This window comes from Cynoglossus semilaevis, chromosome 14, assembly GCF_000523025.1.
Source record: "Cynoglossus semilaevis isolate Cse_v1.0 chromosome 14, Cse_v1.0, whole genome shotgun sequence".
NCBI classification, from domain to species: domain Eukaryota; kingdom Metazoa; phylum Chordata; class Actinopteri; order Pleuronectiformes; family Cynoglossidae; genus Cynoglossus; species Cynoglossus semilaevis.
Genome location: NC_024320.1, coordinates 24810556 through 24833350, shown reverse-complemented (window position 1 = coordinate 24833350; position 22795 = coordinate 24810556). Strand labels below are relative to the sequence as shown.

Below are 22795 nucleotides of genomic sequence, written 5' to 3'. Positions count from 1 at the left end.
GCAGGCTGTGTGTCCATCCGTAACAACCATGTGGGATGGGAGCTGCGTGCTGGCTTGAATATAGTATCTCTGGTGGTGGCCGTGCAGCAGTGTTTGGACAGAGTGAATGAGTCACTGCCATGGAGGTTTCCAAAAAGACCCATTCTAATTACAGAGCAGTTTAATTCTAGCCTGCTGCTAACTGTCACACATGCTATAAAGCCAGGTTCGTCTCTCATTCATCCTGCAGCGAGGACACAGATAGAAACAGACCTGCATTTAAATAAAGTGGATTTCTATAAACAGAACACAAGAAAAAAAAACAACCCTACAACACGATTGTTTAAGAACTGAGCAGTCATTTCAAAAAGCTTTAGTTTCTCTTCAGAGGCTTATGGGATTCCTGGTAAAGTCTATATATCAGGCCGACTTTTATGCAACGAGTCACATGGGATGGTTGAAGACTGGGGAACGAACTGGAGCGATTAACAGTTTGAAAAAGGAAAGCACTGTCCTTTTTTTTTTTTTTTTTTTTCCTCTTCTTCCTTTGCCTCCTCCCACACTCCATCTCCTCTTCTTCTTCTCCTCCTCACCCCAAAAGCCAGTCTCTTTGCTTTTTAGGCAGTTTTTTTTCTTCTGACTGCTGACCAAACCACCAACCAAGCATTCTTCTCCTCGATTGTGGGTTTTTATCCTCTGCAAACTCCTTCCTTTCCTTTCCTTTTCTCTTCATCCTCCTCTGCCTTTTACTGGTACTGATTGTAATCATATACTCATGATTACAAAAAAAGTATTTCTGTATGTAGTTGTTGAGTTTCTGTGTAATGCAGGTGTTTATTCTCATCGGACTGTCGGCGTGCAGTGGAGATTGACAGGATTATATTTGTTTTCCGTGTCAATGGATATTTGAATCGATGAAAGTTTGACCAGTGTTAGACAACATACTCGTCTGAAGAAATGTTTACTCCTCGACTTACAGAGTTACTACAAAGAATGAAGCAAAAATATAATGACCCCTGCTCCGGGTCTCAGCTGAGCACAGAGCGGTGGATGTTGAACTTGGCAAAGACCTGTGTTCATTCCTTCTTTCTGTCTTTTCTCTGTCACTTTTCTCTGCTCTCTTCTACAGGAAAGTGATGGCACAGCACTGGTCATTTCTCTCAGGTTTCACCCTGTTACAAACCTCCCTCCTGTCTTGTGTATGTGTGTCCCTGTATTCCTGAAACATGTCCAATGGTATGAGTGTCAAATACGTCAATACAGTTTATTTTCCCTGTGCATGCCTGTGTGTGCATGGGCATGTTTATCTCCTGGATCCCATTCCCAGTCTGGTGACACGCACCAGGACCTTTTGATATCAAGGTGTTTCACTCAGAAGAAACTCTCTTCACGGACTGTAACTGGAGTCATGCGTAGCGGATGAGGGAATTCCTAGCGTTATTGGACTTTTCAGGCACTTGGCAGCCGATCATGTGGCTCTGGGCTGAGGCAGGTCCAGCTTGGACAACAAAAACAGACCAGCGCTGCCCCAGGGGAAGGGGAGGGGTTCGAACACAAGTACTGTACATATCCAACATTTTTTAAATGATTTTACAGTTTGAGTCGTCGACTCTTTCAGCGTCCTCAGGAGGACTATTTGGAAAGTTCTCCTGGATGTTCTTCTGCTGGCCTTAAACTGACACTGCACTGGTTTGTTCATAATGTCCATAATGTTACACATACTTTCTATGCACACAAATTGCAACTCTGTGGCAGAAGTCCAACATTTCCCTCAGAACCTTCTGGATCCTAAATACACATTTGTGTTTTTTTTTTTGTCTTTTTGTCTCTTCTTGTGTTTAAAAATCTGTGAAACAAAGACAATAGTCAGGTGTACAAAACTTATTCACTCAAGTCTGTGGTAGTGTAACAGGGAATAATCAGGTTTTTTGTCTCATTTGTTAAAAGGCAAAAATACAGAAAACACGTTTTGTTGTTTTTACCAACAAACTGAATTAAATTTCTTAAACATCAGGGACGTAAGAATATATGGATACACGAAAATGTAATGAACACGTAATATTTAGTTTTGCAATAACATATAGATATTCTACAGAACTGTATTGACTTTTTTTTTAACAGTTAACATGCAAATCTTCATGCCGTTGGTTCAATTATGTGTTGCATTCAAACCTCCAACCGCTATTTGACTACATATATTTGCAAGGATTTGTTCTGTTCCATTGTAGTTTGTATTTTTTTTTTTTGGCTTTAGTTTATTATCTCTGACATCTTATTAATGCACATGCAGCTGCACTGGTATCTTATCCAAGACAACTCTATGATGACACTGTTTGGGAGCTGATGAGTCACAACAGCAGAGGGTGAAAAGCTATTTTTGGTTGACCAAGTTTAATATTACTTGTTTCTCTTTGTTTGTTGTCGTGACGTTTATATAAATGGACATGACTAAGAGAAGACTCTTTCACCGTGTGAAACTTGTCTAAACTGAATGCCTGAGCGCTGACATTTGGGGAATGCCATCCATTTGAGTTATGAAGCAGATACTGAGGAGCAGGACTTTCAAGTTCCACTTAGACGGCTCTCTGTGATGGCTACACTTGCTTTCTGGTATTGCACAAATGGCAACTCTGTTGTGTGTGTGTGTGTGTGAGCTGCTATGAACTGAGGTTAAAAAAAGCTGCTCTGTAATTGTGTGGTTCTTCCAGTCAAGCATGACAAATTATTTTTTTACATGGAGAGAGCTCTAACCTGACAGGAGGCATGCCCACGTGGAGTTGTGCTGACTCTGACTCTGCCTCTGCCTCTCGCTGTAGTCACATATGTGTTTTATTTGCAGTATTTACCAACAGCATGACTTCTAGCTGCTCGGCGTTTCTCAGTCTACTGATTTAGGGTTGGTGATGGTAAGAGTTCAATCAAACAAACTGAAGCTCAGCTCAGTTCCCTATGTTCAATCAGTGATGCAACTTTTGTGTGTGTGTGTGTGTGTGTGTCTTAAAAGAACAAAACAAACTGCGTGCCTCTAACACCCCCTCCCAAACAAACAACAACAAAAAAAAAACCATGTTGACGTAACCATTCCAAACTGTCTAATGTGCACCCAAACAAACAACAACAAAAAAAAAACCATGTTGACGTAACCATTCCAAACTGTATAATGTGCATGATTCATGATTCTTCTCTGTTCGTTTTTGTTTTGTTTTTTTGGTTTTTCAGAGGCTTGTACTGCACTCCGTTTTTTTGTTTTTTTTTTTGTTTTTTCAGAGGCTTGTACTGTACTCTCTCATTTTTAAAGATTCTTCTAATGTTTGTCTTTCCTCAGACCCGATCCACACCCACAAGAGATACCACGACGATTACAGTTCTTCTAGTGAGAGCCCTTCTGTTACTTCCTCAGATCCAGAGTACAGACAAGGTAGAGATCGAGTGCTTCAAATCACTAATTATCTGCATTTTGTTCCCCTTTGTAAAAATATTCCCAGACTTTCACTGACTGAGGACTGAGGTTTTCTAAAAATGTCAATTGTTTTTGTCATCTTGACATCTTGACCCCGTTAAAATTTTGACACTAAGTGACAACTGTTTTTACTCTTAAGTGGTTTTAAGGACCTTGTACTTCGTGCTATTTACTTCAGGCATGGGCAAACTATGGCCCGGGGGCCAGATACGGCCCTTTTGGCTTTTTTAATCTGGCCAACCGAACTTTAATGTTATTAAAAATTGTGTTATAAATTGATGTTATCATGATACCTCTGTCTTTTCTCTGCAATGGCTGCATTTCCCCAATAGATGGCATATAAAAGGCTAAAAGCATCTTGGCATTGTAAATAGATAGAGCTTTTTGGGACCCATTGTCTTGGAACGCCTGATTTACTTCATTGTTGAGGTTATATTACCTATAATTGGAAGATGGATTCATACAAATACTAACCACTGCTTCAGGAACCTTTTGATGCCTGGTATCCTCTGCCATGTGGTAGAATAATTTTGTTTATAGTTGCAGTAAAAATGCAGATGTTTTCAGTTGAATTCTCAGGGTAACTTCAAGGCGATATTTGTAAAACTGTGTCATTTTTACTGACACAGTAGAAAAAAAATATACTTAAAATTGAAAAAACCACGGCCACAGTAGCATTAAACACTAAAGGTTAATATGTTCATGTTTCTGTGCTGTTGAAAAAAAATCTTCAGAATTAGAAAAGATGCACAATAATAGTTTTACCATTACTGAAACCTTAATAATAACAATCCTAAAGTCTCTCCAGCCTCTGGGTGGTGCTCATTATTTTTTATCACCATACTGGCTCAGGCTATTATAGTCTAACAGTCTAACATATAAGGTCTAAGTGCTTATCTCATTGTCAATCTCTGCTGAAGTCAGCTTCACTTTGGTAATGGGCCTTTCGGCGATGCCCAGCGTTTACTTCGTCATGAGCTGCTGCCACGGCTTCAGCAAATCCTGGCACAAACACTGAGAAGTCTAAAAAAACAGTGGGACATTTTCTTGCATTTTGCAAATTGTTCCAATTATTCTGTAATGTTTCAGAAAGTCTAAATTGTTTTCCCATGACCCTCCTAAAGTCCTGATTCAACCTGATTTTTTGGGGACTTTTTTGCTCCACCTCCTCCAGCACATGTTCATGCAGGCACTGCAGTCATTTTCTTGTTTTTCTTTATTTGTTAGGCTAATTTTTTTTTCTCTCTGTCTCTTTTCCAGCTAAGAAACCAAGTGAGGTGAGGCGCTTTGGCTCCCAGCTGGCACTCACTTCTGAACACGATGTCCTGTCGCTGACAAGTCACAACATGCACAGACACAGGTAACACAAACACATACACACGTAAGCTGCTGAACAAGCGAGTCAACAAATTTGGGCATTTTGCCTCCACACTCAGGCAGCCTCTCCACTCATGTAATGGATATTATCACAGATCACAGAAATCCCATTCTATCGTATTAAACAGCTCCACCTCCTGTTACATCACATTAGAAATCCTCTGCTGTAATATACACGAATGTGGTTCAGGACTTGGTTTGATGGTTTAATCCCGTGCTTCATCGTTGTCCTCACAACACGTATCCACTTATACGAATGTGGATATTTTTGCACCACACACACACAGGGATTAATGAAGTCACCAACCCAGCTGAGCTCTCTCGTCCTCTGAGCCACACACAGATGGTGTTTGTCACAGAAGGGTCACGTCATCTGTGTCTCTCCATCGCTATCTTTGATTCTGTAAAGTCACAACAACCGTCAGTGTAAATCAAACACACTCTGAGAAGGTTTCATCCAACTGTATCCACCCTCCTCTGCCCGTCTCCGTGCAGACAGTATGAAGGCACCGATGAAGGTCTGGTTGGAGCCGAGCTCCTCCTCCAGAAGCAGGAGGAGGAGGTGCAGAGGCTCCAAGCTCACCTGGCCAACAGGCTGTCCAGGGCCAACCTCTACTCCATCGATGAACCCCTGCCGCCACCGCGTACCTCCATGCTGGACGTTCGAGACCCCCCCTACACCTCCTCTGTTCCATTCCGCAAAGCAAAGGTCTGCATTATTAATGACTCGAAGCATTACTGTGTAACGTTTGCTGAGCAAGTAAGGTGAGACTGGGTTGACGGGGGAGGAAATAGATTCTGTTTGTTCCTGAGTGTGTCTCATCAACAAATCAGTTTGAAATGAAAACCTTTGTTTCAGTTCATTTAAATAAATGTTGGTTTAGATGAACTGCTGGACACATTTATAATGACAGAAACAGTTGTTTTGTGAGTTTGAAAAATTCACAAACATTATAAAGGGCTGTCAAATTATTAAAGATTATGTATTATTATTTCATATTAATTTGATTAATTACAGGGTGGCGGTGTTATTAATTCATGATTAATCATAATAAATCAACATCCTTAAATTACAAAAAAAAAAAAACTTTTTTCCTTATATTCCTGACAAAAACAAACCTCACGAAGATGTTTGTGTCTCACTTGATTGTCAGTCTCCTTGTCAGCTGTAGACTCACTCTGTGGTGGTGCTTCAGTGACGTCATGTGTGTAACAGAAATGATAAGTAGATGGATAATTGAGGTGATTAATGACAGATTAATAAAATCATTTAAAAGCCCTTTTATATTTATGCCAGGTCTACACTCTTCACATGTGCTTTAAATTAAAAACATTTAAAAAATGATCATAAACTAGAAACTATTACTTGATTTACCAGATTCAGAGATACATTTACAATGTTGTCATCTCAGTTTATACAAAGGCCTGATTTTTTTGGTCATCAGAATTAAGGTTATTTTTAAAGAAAAAAACACATTGTATATTTTTTTAGTTAAGGCAACACTTAACAAGTACTAGCCTCATTTCCACACTGTCACTGTTCACTGGGAACTCCCTGCGTCCGACTGTTCACACACTGTTTTTCTTGGTCTGTCAGGAGGTGAGTGTACAGTTTTAATTCCAGTCAGCTCATTGTCAGTGAGCTGCCTGTTCGTCCCTGGCTTGTCTGTAAATGTAAACTGCTGACACGGAGGACGTCCTTCATGTCAGCCTTTCTATGGTAATTACAATTTTGTGGGATTGTGGGGACTTGGATGACAGTCTGGTCTGTCCCACCCATTATCAGAAATGTTAAAAATTCACAAGTAACAGAAGTGAAGGCAGGAACAAAGGAGACTACAGACATTATATTTTAACATTTACTTGTTAGAGTTAAGCCACGTCTGCCATAGAATGATAATGTCACATGATGAATGATGTCATGGTGGATGTGAAGGTTGTGATTATAAAGCCACGGATGCCCAGGAATCTCGTTCTTCCACTACTGCTGAAACTTAACAGAAACTCTACAAGGAAGTGTGTGTGTGTGTGTGTGTGTGTGTGTGTGTGTGTGTGTTACACTAACAAATGCATCACATGAGCCGCTCCAGTTGTCATTAAATCGTAGACAGGAGTGGCCAATGAAACTGGAATATTTAGTCTTCCTGTGATCAAAGCAAGTTCCGGAAAAGATCACGACACTTATCTTAAATGAACCTTTACATTGAGCTGCAAAATGTCTTAGATAGAACGAGCAGAGACATATAACGTTTAATGTTCTATCATTGTATTAATTGCAGACCTTCCATGGACCAGAGTTTATTAAAATGGCCAACGAGCCCAGTGTTCCCTTAACTGTCCCGTCTTCAATTATGGTAAGGACATGAACCTCTTGAGGTACTTTTACAGAACCTTCCCTTCACACCCTTTATTTCCTCCTCCCTCTTTTTTTTAATCATATCAAGAAACGTGGAAAAGTGGAAGAAGTGCAGAGAAAGGTGGGTGTGGTGCTGCTGAACGGCCAGAAGCTGGAGCTGAGCTGTGATGTCAAGGCCGTGTGTAAAGACGTTCTGGACATGGTGGTGGCCCACGTCGGGCTGGTGGAGCACCATCTCTTTGGTCTTGCATACCTCAGAGGTAAAGGATGATGTTGCGCTGTATAGGTCTCGTTTTTTTGTTTGTTTGTTTTTTTACGTATTTGTTCAGTCTTGCATGTTTCCAGGTTTCACTGTTGTATATATTTTATAGTTCAAATTCCCAAAATATTTACAGGGATTACTGCCACCCATAGGCTGTTATGTGCACATCAGTGTTACCTGTGTGGAAAAAATTAGGGGACTGAATGGTGCTGTTTTTTTTTATTTTGTTTGTTTTTTTTCCAAAATAACGTGTGAATGTTCCAGCCCATCTGTGCTTTTCAGTTCACAGCAGACTTGTCACGTTAACTTTCCACTTCTTCCCTTCTTAAAAATACACCTGCAGAACATGAGTTTTTCTTCGTGGAACCCGATGCCAAACTTACCAAAGTGGCTCCAGAAGGATGGAAGGAGGACAACAAGAAGAGAAAACCAGACGTGTCTTTCAACCTTTTCTTGCGCATCAAGTTCTTCCTCGATGATGTCAGCCTTATACAGTGAGTCTGTGCCTGAAACGACACTTTGAGTTTACCTTCACACAAAAAAAAAAATCTGAAAAGTACTGATGGGGAAATGTATAATATTTTGTCTCAGACACACGTTGACCAAGCATCAGTACTACCTACAGCTGAGGAAGGATATCTTGGAGGAGAGGCTGTGCTGTGACACAGAAAGTGCCATGATACTGGCTTCACTGGCGTTGATGGCTGAGTTTAGTGACTACCAGCCTGAGGTACGGTGACTCACACAAATTATGGACATATATATATATATATATATAATAATTCATTCATACTGAATAAGGAAACATCTGTGTCTTAGCTCCATGGGAAGACCTACTTCAGACAGGATCACTACCTGCCAGCGTCTATCCTGGAAAAGATGGACCACGCAACCGTCCGGGAGGAGCTGCCCAAACTTCACAGCAACTACTATGGAGCGTCTGAGGCAGAGGCCGAGTTTGAATTCCTGAAGGTCAGCGGAGCAGAAAGTACAGGAAATCAAAAGTTTCCGATGAAATGAACAAGTTCTAAAATGTGCTGGTGTTTCCCTGTTTATTTTGGGACAAACATAAAAGATGTTTTAAGTTCTCCTTCTCACAGATTTCCAAGAGAAACTGAGCAAAATATTTTTGTCATTAGAATCAAAAGAAATCTTTTCTCATTTTTTGTGCTGTTTTTACTTCGTCCTCTAGGTTTGTCAGAAGCTAACAGAGTACGGAGTCCACTTCCATCGAGTACTTCCAGAGAGAAGATCTCAGACCGGCATCATGTTGGGAGTCTATTCCAAAGGAGTGATCATCTTCGAGGTCCTGAATGGAAACCGTTCTCCTGTGCTCAGGTTTCCCTGGAGGGACACAAAAAAGATTTCCTTTACTGTGAGAACCTTATCCCTATTCTAATTTACCATAAAAACTCAGCTTTTTTTCCAAGTGCTTTCACTGAAATCATTATCTCACCTCTTCCTGTTAAAGAAAAAGAAGATTTGCCTCCAGAACACATCGGACGGGATCAAGCACGTGTTTCAGACAGACAGTTTGAAGACATCGCAGTATCTGCAACAGCTCTGCTCTGATCAGCATAAGTTCTACCTGCAGATGAAGGCCCGGCAAAACAACCAGGAGCTGCAGGACCTCGGTAGGAAAAATAGGCCGTTTTCAAAAATGTTTTTTTGAAATGTGATGATTTCAGCAGAGAGTCATAGAGTGACACCGTGTTAGGATTTCTTTTCCTGTTAATGGTGTCTGTACTATTTTGGTTAGCAGCTGTTTTTACTGAATACATGAAAACATCACAGTAGTTTGTATCCTGTCTTTGACCTGAGTTCAGCTCAGTTTCCTAGTTGATGGTTATGTGTCTGGAATATAAAGCTAGATCATCTGCTGCATTTTCTTTCAAATATAATTTCTACTTCTTTCTTCCAGTTCTATGATTGAATGTTGAATTAAAAATGACAGATGAAATGGAAATGGACCTTGTATATTTTTTAAGTGAAGTTGAAGTCTGCCACAGAGACTGTCCACGAATAGTAATAGGTAGTTGGTATTTGGGTCACTGTTCTGAGCGTAGTAATATATACAGTACAGTAATTACTTCAAACAAAAGAGGCCTTTAATTAACACACACTATTGTACTTCCATCAGTTTGTAACATTACTAACCAAATACCTTCACCTTCGTTCAGAGAACTGCCCCCTGAACCTTCTCAACTATTCTGTGGATCCTCGGAGTGGAGACGCGGTGGGCAGGACAGTGAGCACCGGCAGTTTAGCAGCCCATTCCATCCCAGACCAACTGAAGAGGACTTCGTATTCTGAGGCGGCCCTCAACAAGGCACCCTCTGGCTCAATACTGGTCCAAGATGAACTGCACTTTCCAGGTTACAATCCAGCGGCCTCCACGGTTCTTTCCAATCCACAAATGATGAGCCGCTCCCTCCACAACCTCGGTCAGAGGCCGGAGTCTCCGGAGCAGCCCATGGCAGAGTCATATCGCGGTCAATCACACAGCGGACTGAGTCAGCCGCAACCCAACCAAATGGCCTCTCACTTACAGCAACACCAGAGGAGAATCTCAGAGACGGACTCCATGACAACCCACCCAGACAAGTGAGTCAAGTTAAACCACACAGTGTATATAAGACACTTGTTTTGTTAAAGTCAGATGTTATTTCTTTGATGTGTCATTGTTTTTTTTCTACCCATCAAAGCCACACTGTTAAAGCTCACAGGGCAGAGTTTTCTAATTCAGGACTTGTTATTGGGAGTTACTGAACACACTAGAGAGACAGAGAATCCTGTCCCTAATCAACCAAGGAAGTGTCCCTCTGTGCCTGTGTCTTGTTGTTCTTACCTGTCAGTGCTTCTATTTTTATAGGCAGCAAACATATCTTCCTATACCAGTTGCTCCCCCTACTGTCAGCTCAATAGGTTACAGATATTTAAAAAAACTTCAACCTTATTTTATTCTCCTTGTCCTCTGTCCACTAATCCACTGTTGACAGTTGCCTCTTCATGTCTTCTGTTCCCTCTGTCACAGGTTGTTCAGCACGACGTCCTTTAGTAGCCTGGCCTGGAGCCTCAGCAAGCACAAAAAAGAACCAGACACCTATTCTATAGAGGAAGCCGGTCAAGCATATGTAGCTGGTAAGAACCCTGAGTTTAAGGAAATGTGAATTTTGTTTCTTTAAGTTAGGGCTGTTATTAAATTAAAAAAATGTCTAATTAGTCACGGCTTAGCTATTAATCGAGATAAATAAACATTATTTGTGACAAATTCAGATGAGGGAATTAATAATATGAAGACAAATTCAGATGAGGGAATTAATAATAATAATAAACAATGTCAATAAAAATATGCAAATGTACCCCTTAAAATTTTCCCTTAAAGAGTTGACAGATTTTTGTGCATCTTGACGTCGGCTTGTAGAACATGTTGAGGGTTTCAAACTCACAGTCCATTTGACAGTTCTGTCAGTCAGCCTGTCAGCTGTAGACTTTATTGGTGTCCAGCGTTCAGTGAAGCTGGTCTGACACCAATCTGGCGTCTGACCTGACGTTGAAGCCTCCACAAATGCGTACTGTGTTCAGATGGTATTTTAAACTTGAGGTTCTTTAGTGAAACAGAACTGTGAGCAGTTGAAGTCTGCCCAACAAATGTGAATATAAAATGTCGTTTCTGATTTCTCTCTGCAGGTGGAATTACTCACAGCTCCCCTGCCACACCTTCTACTACAGTCTCTGTTGATGGTAGGCATTTCAGTTTCCGAGTTCCTCGTATTTTTAGTGACATACTGCAGGGAATACTCCACCACTCTGCATCATCACTCCACATTCTTAATCCTTCCTGTCAATCTGTTAACCGGCTTTTACCAGGGCACCAGAAAAAAAAATCTCTTCTCGGTTATATAACGTGAGGTCAAGTCCCAGAACTCTCTGTTCTGCCCACCAGTGGAACTGAACTGTGACTGTGCTCCCACCATTAAAGAGCTGAATTCTTTGCTCTGATCTGATGACCCTTCCTTTCATCCCCCTCTAGTCCATCTTTCAGGCCCACAGTACTAAGGAAAGGGGCCCATCACCCACACTGTACGCCTGTCTGGCCTGGACAGTAATTACAGTTTATATATACGTGCTCTCAGAGTGGCCGTCTGCAAATCCATGATGTAATAATTGACTATGACCTCTTCACCATAAAATGACCAGCTGACGCAATGCATTCATGGGAAATTTTCTTTTTCTTATATGGCTATAATCACTAGTAACAAAAGGCAAAGATTTTCAGTCTAAAAATGAAAAACCTGAATAAACATGTGGGGTGTGGTCTGGGTTGGTGACCAGGTTGCTTTTTTTTTTTAATTTTGTGGTTTTTTATTTTGTGGTTACTTTATTTATTTTATTTTTTTTTGTGGCTTGATGTTGTTCTAGATGATCGTGTGACTGCTGTGAATGAAGCAAATTCAGAAGAACCCACTCAAAACTCACCACTTGATGTTCTTCAACGTGCTACCGAAGATGTTGTGGCGCCACCTAAAGACAGGCCCTTCAAAGGTAAAGGCAGAGATGCCATTCGATTGTAAAGTTGATGTTTTGTGAAACATATCAGGCACAACACCAGACATTTGTTCTCCATGTTTAGACTTGTTCTTCTTGTTGTCCACTTCACAGAAGCTCCTCCAGACTATTTCTCCTCTTACCCCAGAACTACATTAAAAGCACTTACTTCTGACCAGAAACAAGAAGAGAAGTTGTCTGAGGAGCGCCCGGTATCTCTAAGTCCCAGTTCTTCGAGCCACGGTGCAGCCACACTCCCGGCTGCCTCGTCCAAGGTCAACCTCCAGAGCAGCCGCAGTTCTCAAGACTCCAGGACAGGCAGCTCCGTGAAAGTCAGCCAGCCTCCCATCAATGGTGTTCTGAAGTGTCTTGAAAGAGTGACAGCTGGATATAGTGTTCAACAACACGGACCAGAACCTAACAAGGCCAGCATGGAACCTATGCCACCAGCGCTGCCGCCCAAAACTAGAAAAACAAAAGTTACAGAGGCTCCCAAAATTTCCGAACGTCCTGACAGAGGAGACTCTGACAAAGAAGAGGAAACTCATTTCAGTAGTCAGGAAAATCTCAAAGTCAAAAAGGTGTGGAAATTGTTTTAATAAATGTATTCATTTAGATCAATTTCACGTGGGGATAAATGCTTTGCAAATTAAAATTTTTTACTTTTTTTTTAAAGGAATGTGATTTGATTTGTTCTTTGTGAACAAGCATTAAACAGAATGCTTGGTGCAGCTAACTGCCTACTCTACGCCTATGTTGCTTATCATTGCATTGACATGGTCAATGCAAGGCAGTTTGTTACCTAAGCACTGCATGTCCTGTCCCTCAGTTTGTTACACGCCTGTTACTTGGAGTTCATATCCTTCACTTTCACCAAATCCTTTTTATTCCTCCTGCACGCTTTCCATAATGCAACTTGATGCCTTCTTCTCTGTTCGCAGGAAAACGTCATGGAAAATGTAAATGGTAATGCCCCAGGGGTCAATAGTCTCCGTCCAGGAGATCTATTTGACGTTGAGCTGTCCAAAAAAGACAGTAGCCTGGGCATAAGTGTCACGGTACTGTTCGGCAAGGTTTTCATGCTCTCTTTGTTTTTCCCCTTTTCCCCTCCTCATTTTTTCACTTACGTGTCTGTGTCTGCGCTTCAGTGTTGGTTTGGGCTGCTTATTTTTATTTTTATTTTTTTAATAATTATTTTTAACACTGACTGATCGTGTCTCCTCACTCTTATGGTCACGTTGGTTCCCTCCGAACTAACTCTTCATCACATCTTCATTTCGTTTTAATCATTGTGGGTTTAAAATATCACCTTCAAGACGTTCAGTGTGTTTAACCGGTGTCATATGACTGTTTATGTGTTTTAACTGAGAAATTGACTTCTAATATCATTTATTTGTAACAGATTCACACACATTCACCTCATTGATTGGCATGTTGTGACTCATTTCCCAGATGTAGTAACATGTTGTTCTGAGTTTGTGTCAAATTCATCAGTAATGACTGACTCTTGTGTTGCTGCTGCAATACAAAGACAGAGAGTCCACCCGTAAAACTAAAAATCATGCACCGAGTTGATATTCACAGTATATCTGAGGTGGGGCTGGGTGATATTCACTGTAAAAAATATCAAAGCCACATACAGGGATTTTAATTCAGAAGTATTAAGTGCTAAACAAAATATTCAAAGAATTTACACGACTATGTGATTGCATATTTTATTGCAATCTAAAGCTTTGAGGCGAGCCACGATGGGAGTGAACTTGAAGTGTTTTAATTAGGCAGATATTCTAAACGAAGACACTCCGTGTACCTCGAGGATTGTAGTGGCTCTTGTCAGTTTAACAACTTAAGTTTCCTCTTCTTGTGTAAAATGTGAACGTCTGGTTCACCGTGTTGTTGCTCCGTGTGGTTGGAGTGTGAACAGGGCAAATAGAGAGGCTGAGCAGAGTGAAGTTAAAAAGACAGACCGAAGAGAGACGACCAGAGCCGAGCAAACTGACAGATTCATTAATATAATTTAATTCACAAATCAATACAAACAGTACTGCCTCATTCTATATCGCATTTAGGAATAAATCAATATATAATGCAACACACTGATATACTGTATCTCCCAGCCCTAATCTGAGGTAAATTAAAATGTAACCATTCATCAATAATACAGTCATCAATAACGTAGTATCAACAGTCACAGCACAGTGGAGGATTCTTTTTTTCATTTATCCTCAAATCATCATTTAAATGATAAATGCTTCATCTGCTGCAACCGTGTCACATCCTTAACATTTAATATTGGTTGTCAAAACAAAACAACTAAAAGAGTTTTTGGTTTAACCTGTCAAATATTTATCTAAAAGAAAACATTGCAAAACATCTCAGTTTATGTCTAAAGGAACATAGTTTTCCTGCGTGCACTGTTGCCACAAAGCATTTCTCATTTAGTAAATGAACAAAAGAGTCCTTCCACACTTCCCATTGCCCTCCCAGTATAAATTCTGTCTTTTCATCGTGTACACAAGACTAAGAAGTGTGTTGTTTCTTAGGGGGGAATCGACACTATGGTCCGACACGGAGGCATCTACGTTAAAGCAGTTTTGCCTAAAGGTGCAGCTCACCTTGACGGGAGAATACAGAAAGGTTGACAGCCTCAACAATTTTAACCAAGGTTTAAATAAATCATTTCTACCACCATTTTTGGTCATACCAAATCTGTGTGTTATATCCAGGTGACCGAGTGTTGGTCGTGAATGGCAGGAGTCTGGAGGGAGCCACTCATCAACAGGCAGTCGAGGCTCTGAGAGACACGGGGCAGGTGAGGTCACCGCGTTCATCACGACAAACACGTCAAGGTGCTCCGAGCTGAACGGTCAGACCAACTGACTCATTTCTCCCCCCTCAGACCGTGCACTTGATGCTGGAGAAAGGTCAGCCACCTGCAGACACAGTCCACGCTCCGGTCACACCTCAGTGCACACGAACAAACGCTGGCAGCAAACGAGAAGCTAACAAGAACAAGGAGCAGCACCATGAGGTCAAAGAAAAACCAGAGTACAGCTTCATCACACCAGGTGAGTCCAGGCTGCCGTGAGTTTGTTTTGTTGTTTTTTTTGCTGACTAATGTTAAAATTAAAACTACAAATTGTTGCCAAAATGTCTGATAATCTGAAATATTGTAACAACCAGTGTTTCTGAACCTTTTTTGTGCCATGCCACATATTTTACATCGAAGCTCCTACAGTGCACCACCAAACAAAAATGTCCCGAACAGTATACAGTCTGTAATGCAATAACAATGATCGTTTGGTTTCAATTTACACATTATTGTGTGAAACCTGTTTGTCAAATCTGTGTCTGTTTAGTTGAACACAACACTGAAATAGTCGGAGGAGTTGAAGAAAGAGACACGTGAAGGTCTTTGTCAACAACTCTTTAATTTTGAGTCTTTAATTTTTATAGCCATCTGCTGCCCCCTATTTGAAGGGTCTTTAATTGCCAGAAGTAAATACATACAAGTTTTCATACCAGTTATTTTCCACAGTATACCTTGCATCTCCAGCATAGACCTTGACTGTAGTTTTGACCTGGAGGAGTTTGCGTCTGTCTTTCACTAACCTCCCTGTAGCTCTGATACTAAACAAATTAATAATCTACACGTTCTTATCTCCACAGAGAATGTGTTTGAGGTTCGTCTCCTGAAGAACACCTCAGGTCTGGGCTTCAGTTTTAGTCGGGAGGAGAACATCCCCGATGAGCCGCCAGGCTCCAGCATGGTGAGGGTAAAGAAGCTGTTTCCCGGTCAGCCGGCAGCAGAGAGCGGTCGCATCAGTGTTGGAGACGTCATCCTGCGGGTCAACCAGACACACCTCAGAGGACTGTCACAACATGTACGACAAAGACCTCCTGTCACAGCCTGGTGCCGAAGACGTAGATGAAAACCGTCATTTTTAATACTGTGTCTCCTACAGGAGGTGATATCAGCCCTGAGAGGAACAGGTCAGGAGGTCAATCTGCGCCTGTGTCGACCTGATTCTGGTGTACTTCCTGAAATTGACACTTCAGTCTTAGTGAGTAGTAGTAAACTGTGTTCTTTGCTGATTTTTCTTTTTTTTTCTACTGATGTCCACTCTTATGACCCAGGGGTCGGATTATGTTCACTGTTAGTTCTCTTGGCTCGAAGAGAATTTTGCTGATTCTTAAATGACTCTTGAGGAAAATTGATTTTAAATATTTACAGACTTGAACCTCAGAATTGTATGTCAAAATCTTGAAACTGAGATTTCTGACTTTTCTTACATAAAAAATATTTTCTGATTTTTTTTTCAGAATTTATTTTAGATTCTTAAATTCAACTGAATTAAAAACAAATTATTTGTGACTTATTTATGGACTTTTTATCTGTGGACATCATGGAATTTTTGGAAATTTTTAGATTTTTTTTTTTCAAAATTTCAGTAGAAATCAAAGGAGAGCAAAAAAAAAACAAATTCATCCTTTGTAGTCATTTAACTTTTACACCAAGTTTTCAAACTTTCAATCCACAGTAACTAAGTTTAAGTTAATATGTTTTTTTTAATTGGATACAGACACCAATGTCATCACCTAGAAAGGAGGTCCTGACTAAAAAGGAACCCAGTCTCGTTCTCAGCAGGACCACTCCTCCTCCAGCTCCTCTAATGAAGAGGAATCAGGGCCCAGTGGAGGACGCCCTGGAGAGGCTGCTGCACAAAACACCAGGTCATCGCAACAGCTACAGTGACAGCACCGACGGGGATGAGGAGGTGGAGGAAGCCTTCAGCCCCAACAACCTGGAGCAGAGCAGACAGAACTGGGAGCGGAGTGTCTACCACACTCCCAGCAGCAACCTGGGGCTGGGACGGTACGACAGCAGCGGTGAACTCAACGACCCCAACCACACAGCCTTCTACTCCCCAAAGCTCCAAGTCAGGCATCCTTCGTCTCCCGTCTCAGCTGATCTGGAGTCACCCTCACTGACGATGATGTCCTCTCCATCTGCCCCAAGCCCAGACCCACTACCTCCTCCACTGCCATTGCCCTTAAACCTCACTATGCCTGGCAGCGGACAAGAGGCGGAGGACTTTGTACCTGTAAGACTAACTCAAAAGATGAAGCTCATTGATTGAGTTTTTTTTTAAATAAAATAAAATAACCCATGAAATGATTGATGCCCAAATATAACTTTTCAATCTTTATGTTCTTTTTCTTTCTGTTGTTAGGAAGTTGAGCTAAATGTCTCCTTAATGAAGTCAGACAAAGGCAGCTTAGGCTTCACCCTCACCAAAGGTAATGATCAAGGGTGTTACATCCATGACATCGTCCAGGACCCAGCCAAAGATGATGGACGTCTCAGGCCAGGGGACAGAATGATAATGGTATGAGCTCAAAAATATATTTTAATTTTTAAACAATAACAATGGTAATATTTAAAAATGTGTGTGAGAATTTACTGTTACCCCAGGCTATTTTATTACAATAGTCAGTGGACAAAATCAGAGCTGTCTCTCTGTGTAGCCCACATAGTAGTGCGCCATCTGCTGGTGGGACAGTGCTGTGACAATCAAAATCAACAAAAACTGTCCTGGAAAACACAATAACTCAGGACATATGAACTCTACTGTGGTTTTATAGATGGAATTGAATTACATTTTTATTGGTTATTTATTATTTCTAGTGTTTTTAATCAACAGTTCACCTCCTTTTTTTAATTTATTATCCCAGGTAAACAACACAGATGTGAGCAGTATGGGTCACACTGAGGTGGTCAATCTGGTGCGTGCTGCTCCTCGATTAGTTGACCTGACCGTAGGAAGAGTCCTCGAAGCTCCAAAACCGCCCATCGAAGCCCACTTGCTGCCTGACATTAGTTTCAGGGACAACCAAGAACCACTGGGTAAAGAAGTTGACTCACACTGAAAAAGATGGCGTGCACTAGGTCACGTGTCACTGACGACTCCTTCGTGTTGTTGTCCAGGTTTGGTTCTGGACGGAGGTAGTGACAGTTTGTACAGAGTCCTGTTCATCAGAGACGTTCTGCCGGGGTCTGTGGCCTTTAGAGAAGGGAGCCTGAAACCACTGGACCTCATCCACTACATCAATGGAGCTCCGACGCAGGAGCTGACGCTGAGCGAGAACACAAGACTGTTGGAGCTCTCGCTGGACAACCTCACACTCAAAGCCACGAGGTAACCTGCACTGAAGAGACTAGTGTTCGTTTGGCTTCATTACACGACTGACATTCCTCTTTCTTTTTTTTTTTCCTTTTTGTTCCTTAAAGGGATGGGAAGCCTGTTTTTCCTGGGCACAAAAGTGTTTCTTTTCTCAACAACAACATCAGCCCTGAACTTTCCTCCAGGATAAATGGTAAATATTTAAATTACAAAACGGTTTCTCTGTTTTGCGACTGTGGTAGGTTTATTCAGTTTCATATAAACATTTTTTCCAGGATTTCTTAAAGAAGAAGATTCCACAGAGTATCTCAGAGAACTTTGTCCCATAGATGTAAGTCTGCTGCTGCCTTTTGTTCTGTGTGTATTTTTTCACAGATGTTTTGTTTAACAACATAATGTCTCCTTTTGATTTCCTTTATTAAGCGATTCATTAGTCATTGATTGTTGGACAAATCAGAGTCGTCTTATTTCAGAAGCTCTACTGTATAAATATTATATATATAGTATGTACGTCTAATGACATTAGGATGAGGTTGTTGTGTCAAGTGTTATTTTCTGGAATCAACAGGAGGAAATCATAAGGCTGGATCTGGAGAAACCTCCATCTGGAGGTCTGGGCTTCTCTGTGATTGGAGGAGAAAGAGGAATATTTGTCAAATCCATCTCACAAGGAGGAATTGCAGAATCCACAGGTCAGCTGCAAGTGGGAGACCGGCTGCTGAGAGTGAGTGTTGGGAGCCTTAGGAACCCTTTATAAAACACTTGTCTTTTTATGGTCTCTGTAAGAAAACCTCTCCTGATGTTCCTGATCATTTGTCTCAGGTGAATGAAGAGCTCATGACAGGTGTGTCCCACACCAAAGCTGTCACCACCATCCGTAAAGCTAAAGGCAAGGTACACCTCATTGTGTCCAGACCTCCAGACCAAAACCCTAACACGTACCTCGCCTATCTACCCATGAGCTCTGACAAAAGCATTGAAAGCACAGGTAAGAGAAAGGAGCCAACGTTGGAGATGTATTTAATGTTTGACTCATCATGATTTCATTTGAGACTTTTCTATTACTGTTAGATCTGAGTGAGGACAGTGGAGTGAAGACCAAACCCCACGACGAGCCAAAGTCTGGTGGCTTCCCTGTTATACCTCCAATAGGTGAGACATACATGGTTCAAAACTGAACCTCAGTGAGTGCTGTGTATTCATCCATCTCTTCTGTGCTTCCAGACTATGACGATGGTCCACAGGAGCACAGAGAAGACAAACCGAGAGATGCAGAATACTCTGAGGACACCGACTGTGATGACTCTTCTTTACCTGAAGATTCTCCTGAGGTATACTTTTAGACTCATACTGTGTATTTTAGCACATACATTTTTTCCTGTTTAATATTGGGGGTTTTTGTTTGTTTTGTCAGAGTTCCCGAAAGGTGGAATGGTCCGAGGAGAGTGTTGATGAAAGAAATGAAAAGTACGTCGGTGCTGCATCTATCTGTTACATTCACAGAGAAAATGTCCCCGTCTGACCTGAATCACATGTTTCTGCTTCCCAATATAAATCACCAGTTATCTCCAAATGAGTGCTGGACAACCAGATGAAGACGAAATCACATGGGGAAGTGACGAGCTGCCCATTGAGAACATGAACTCCAGAGAGTCCAGAGAGGGTAAGACTTTGGACTGTGAATAAAAGGTGGATGACCTCTTTTTTTAGAGGTGCCTGAAAATACGTTTTTGGCATGTTTTGAAGTAATTTTTACCTAATGTTACAAATGTTTTGGTTGAAGCTCAAGTTAATATTGGTTTAAATCAAAGTAAAAATCCACTGTTTATAATCCTTTTAACTTTTGTCCCTTTAGATCGGCCAATCATTACAGAGGATGAACTGACCTCTTTGCCCCTTGTCAAGGTGGTCCCTGACGGCCAGTACACAGGAACTAAGCTCAACAGCGTGGTCCGCATGATGAGGGGGCTTCTGGAGCAGAAAGTACCCCTGCAGGAGTTTGAAGTGAGAATCTTTACTTTAGATTCACATTAATTAAAGGAGATTAGGTTTAATTGGTTTATCTTTTTTTCCCTCTAAAGAATCTTCAAAATCTCCAGCCACTGGACGACTGTTTGATCGGTCAGACAAAGGAGAACAAGAAGAAGAACCGCTACAAGAATATTGTTCCTTGTAAGACAGATCACACATAACGTCACATAATGCAAGAATGTAATGTAATAGAATGTAATGCCATTCGTCTTCTGTAGGGGGCCCTCTGAGGCAATTTTTCACATGCATAATTAACTTTGTGTGTGTATTTATATGTACCTACATGTATGTATGTGATTATATTTCTCTACATTGAACGTATCTGCAGTTGACACCACTCGCGTTGTGCTCGGCAAAGATGGAGGCTACATCAACGCCAACTTCATCAACATGCCGGTGAAGGACGAGAACTTCATGTACATCGCCTGTCAGGGACCGTTGCCAACCACCCTGGGTGACTTTTGGCAAATGGTTTGGGAACAAAAGTCTAACGTAATCGCCATGATGACACAGGAGGTGGAGGGAGGAAAAGTGAAATGTCAGCGTTACTGGCCGGACACGGCAAATGCGGCAGAGATGGTGGACGACAGGTTACAGATTATGCTCATCAAGGACCAATATTTAGACAACTTTGTGATCAGACTAATTGAGGTCAAAGATGTCCTGGTAAGCCCGTGTCTGTAGTACTCAGTGTATTAACATTTGTGTCAGTCTTGTGTAAAATAATTTGGCAATCTTTTTTCTTTTTGCTCAGACCAGTGAAGTCCAGTATGTGACTCATCTGAACTACACAGGATGGCCTGACCACGGTACGCCGTCACAACCTGAGCAGCTGCTCACGTTCATCTCCTACATGAGACATGTTCAGCGCTCAGGGCCTATCATCACACACTGCAGCGCTGGGATTGGCCGCTCAGGAACACTCATCTGTATAGACGTAGTTCTAGGCCTCATTAGCAAAGACGCTGATGTAAGTTTGACTGTTTTCACTTTAATGTTATTGGTCGAAAAGCTTCTGTGGGATTTATCTTGTTCAATAAAATCTTTGTTTTCTTATAGTTTGATATTTCAGACGTGGTGAGGAACATGAGACTTCAGAGACAGGGAATGGTCCAGACAGAGGTGATTTTTTTTTGTATTTAATTAAATTTTACAAGAGAAATCAGGAAGTTTTTACTCCATAACAATAAAAACAAACAAGAAGGTTTGGTCCAATTTGTCCAACAGGTTCCCAGACTGACTACTGTGTGAGGGCTGACTGTTGAAGGGCGTTTAGACTTTAAAAGTGCCCAAAAATGTATTTACTAATGTTGTGCAACAAAAATAAAAAATACTTCTTTTTTTTTGCAGATTTTTAAGGTCACCATGTTTTTTTCATATATATTTAAATCTTACATGTTTTTTTTTCAATTTCTTTTTATATTTCATATTTCATATTTTCAAATTTCCAGTTTCCTATCACAATTATTCCTTTGCCATGTTTTTGGTATTGCAAAAAATGTCAGTTTTGTGCTGACACTTAATAATATTAACATGTTGAGCATTGTTAAAGGAGATCAGATCTTTTAAAAGCTCTGCTATGTTGTAAATGTCCAGGACAACTTAATATTTCAAAGTAAGTCTGACCAAATGTTAAATTTGTTTTCCTTTCAATGGTATTCAGTTTAAAAGAGTGAACACTTCGCTGTATTTGTATTCACTGATTCCCTTCCGTCTCCCCTGTTAACAACATTCCTCTGTTTCACAGGATCAATATATTTTCTGCTATCAAGTGATCCTCTACGTCCTCAGATGCCTTCAAGCAGAGGAAAACATCTCAGGATAGTAGATCGGTGCCTTCACTGTGAGGCTGGGTGACTGTTACAACAGCAAATCACAAATGCAGAGTTGACACAGGCAGAACTTGCCAAATTACACTACTTTTTTTACATTAAATACCTTTAAATATTCATTCCACTGAGTAAAACTTTTCAAGAGTCTATATTTTTATGTTTTATGTTTAGAAACGTTTCTTTCCCTGGCTGCTGCTCCCTTCCAGTGCATCTAGTAGAACTGCTGATTGTACTTTCTGTCATCACTTACAAGAGAACAAATGTTTTTCTTTTTTTTTTGTTTTTGTTTTTTTTCCAGATTCTTGGACATTCTAAAATAATTATAACAGTGGTGTTCTTGAGTTTTATGTGGAACAAAATTGTACTTGTGTATTTTAAATCTTATATTGATGCTGGAACATGCCTCGACAGGAATACTATGTCAGTATTTGCTTTGTAAATCTATTATACAGTAATTGCACACTGCCTGAGGTAAATGATGATATTAAAAGTGTACATATTCATCTCTTGAAAATTAAACTGGATATATTTTAAACAGTTGGTAGTAGAATGTTTTATTTAAAGAAATTAAATCATTATGTCACCTGTTACTACCCTAGACTTTTTTAAGGCTATAAAAAAAATCACGTTATGACATTTAATCTCAACAAACATTAAAAAGGAGGGACGTGTCTGGTTTCCACCTACTTTATACCTATTTATTTACCAAAAAAAATAAAGAAATACTAACACGACAATGGTTGTAAATTTCAGGTAGCAGCAGGA

The 22795-nt window shown here is 40.7% G+C and overlaps 1 protein-coding gene across 4 annotated transcripts in view; it reads left to right on the top strand.

Annotated features, from left to right (window-relative positions):
- Positions 1-22567, top strand: part of ptpn13 (protein tyrosine phosphatase non-receptor type 13) — a 41826-nt gene extending 19259 nt beyond the window's left edge. For 2 of the 4 annotated variants that reach the window (XM_017038882.2, XM_008326040.3), the window contains 39 exons: positions 3305-3397; positions 4700-4799; positions 5312-5525; positions 7096-7170; positions 7261-7432; positions 7778-7928; positions 8026-8164; positions 8254-8406; positions 8627-8809; positions 8906-9068; positions 9615-10038; positions 10469-10575; positions 11125-11178; positions 11857-11979; positions 12097-12563; positions 12924-13055; positions 14526-14619; positions 14709-14794; positions 14882-15050; positions 15652-15866; positions 15948-16046; positions 16566-17087; positions 17217-17372; positions 17719-17890; positions 17972-18182; positions 18275-18360; positions 18443-18498; positions 18736-18891; positions 18990-19155; positions 19239-19319; positions 19392-19498; positions 19582-19634; positions 19730-19830; positions 20023-20171; positions 20249-20339; positions 20527-20864; positions 20953-21168; positions 21258-21320; positions 21946-22567. In XM_017038882.2, the coding sequence (XP_016894371.1) occupies positions 3305-3397; positions 4700-4799; positions 5312-5525; positions 7096-7170; positions 7261-7432; positions 7778-7928; positions 8026-8164; positions 8254-8406; positions 8627-8809; positions 8906-9068; positions 9615-10038; positions 10469-10575; positions 11125-11178; positions 11857-11979; positions 12097-12563; positions 12924-13055; positions 14526-14619; positions 14709-14794; positions 14882-15050; positions 15652-15866; positions 15948-16046; positions 16566-17087; positions 17217-17372; positions 17719-17890; positions 17972-18182; positions 18275-18360; positions 18443-18498; positions 18736-18891; positions 18990-19155; positions 19239-19319; positions 19392-19498; positions 19582-19634; positions 19730-19830; positions 20023-20171; positions 20249-20339; positions 20527-20864; positions 20953-21168; positions 21258-21320; positions 21946-22023 (6215 nt within the window). In that variant the 3' untranslated portion in view covers positions 22024-22567. The remainder of the gene's footprint in view (positions 1-3304; positions 3398-4699; positions 4800-5311; positions 5526-7095; positions 7171-7260; positions 7433-7777; positions 7929-8025; positions 8165-8253; positions 8407-8626; positions 8810-8905; positions 9069-9614; positions 10039-10468; positions 10576-11124; positions 11179-11856; positions 11980-12096; positions 12564-12923; positions 13056-14525; positions 14620-14708; positions 14795-14881; positions 15051-15651; positions 15867-15947; positions 16047-16565; positions 17088-17216; positions 17373-17718; positions 17891-17971; positions 18183-18274; positions 18361-18442; positions 18499-18735; positions 18892-18989; positions 19156-19238; positions 19320-19391; positions 19499-19581; positions 19635-19729; positions 19831-20022; positions 20172-20248; positions 20340-20526; positions 20865-20952; positions 21169-21257; positions 21321-21945) is intronic. The other 2 variants (XM_008326041.3, XM_008326042.3) reach the window with 2 other exon arrangements.
- The last annotated feature ends 228 nt before the right edge of the window (positions 22568-22795 follow it).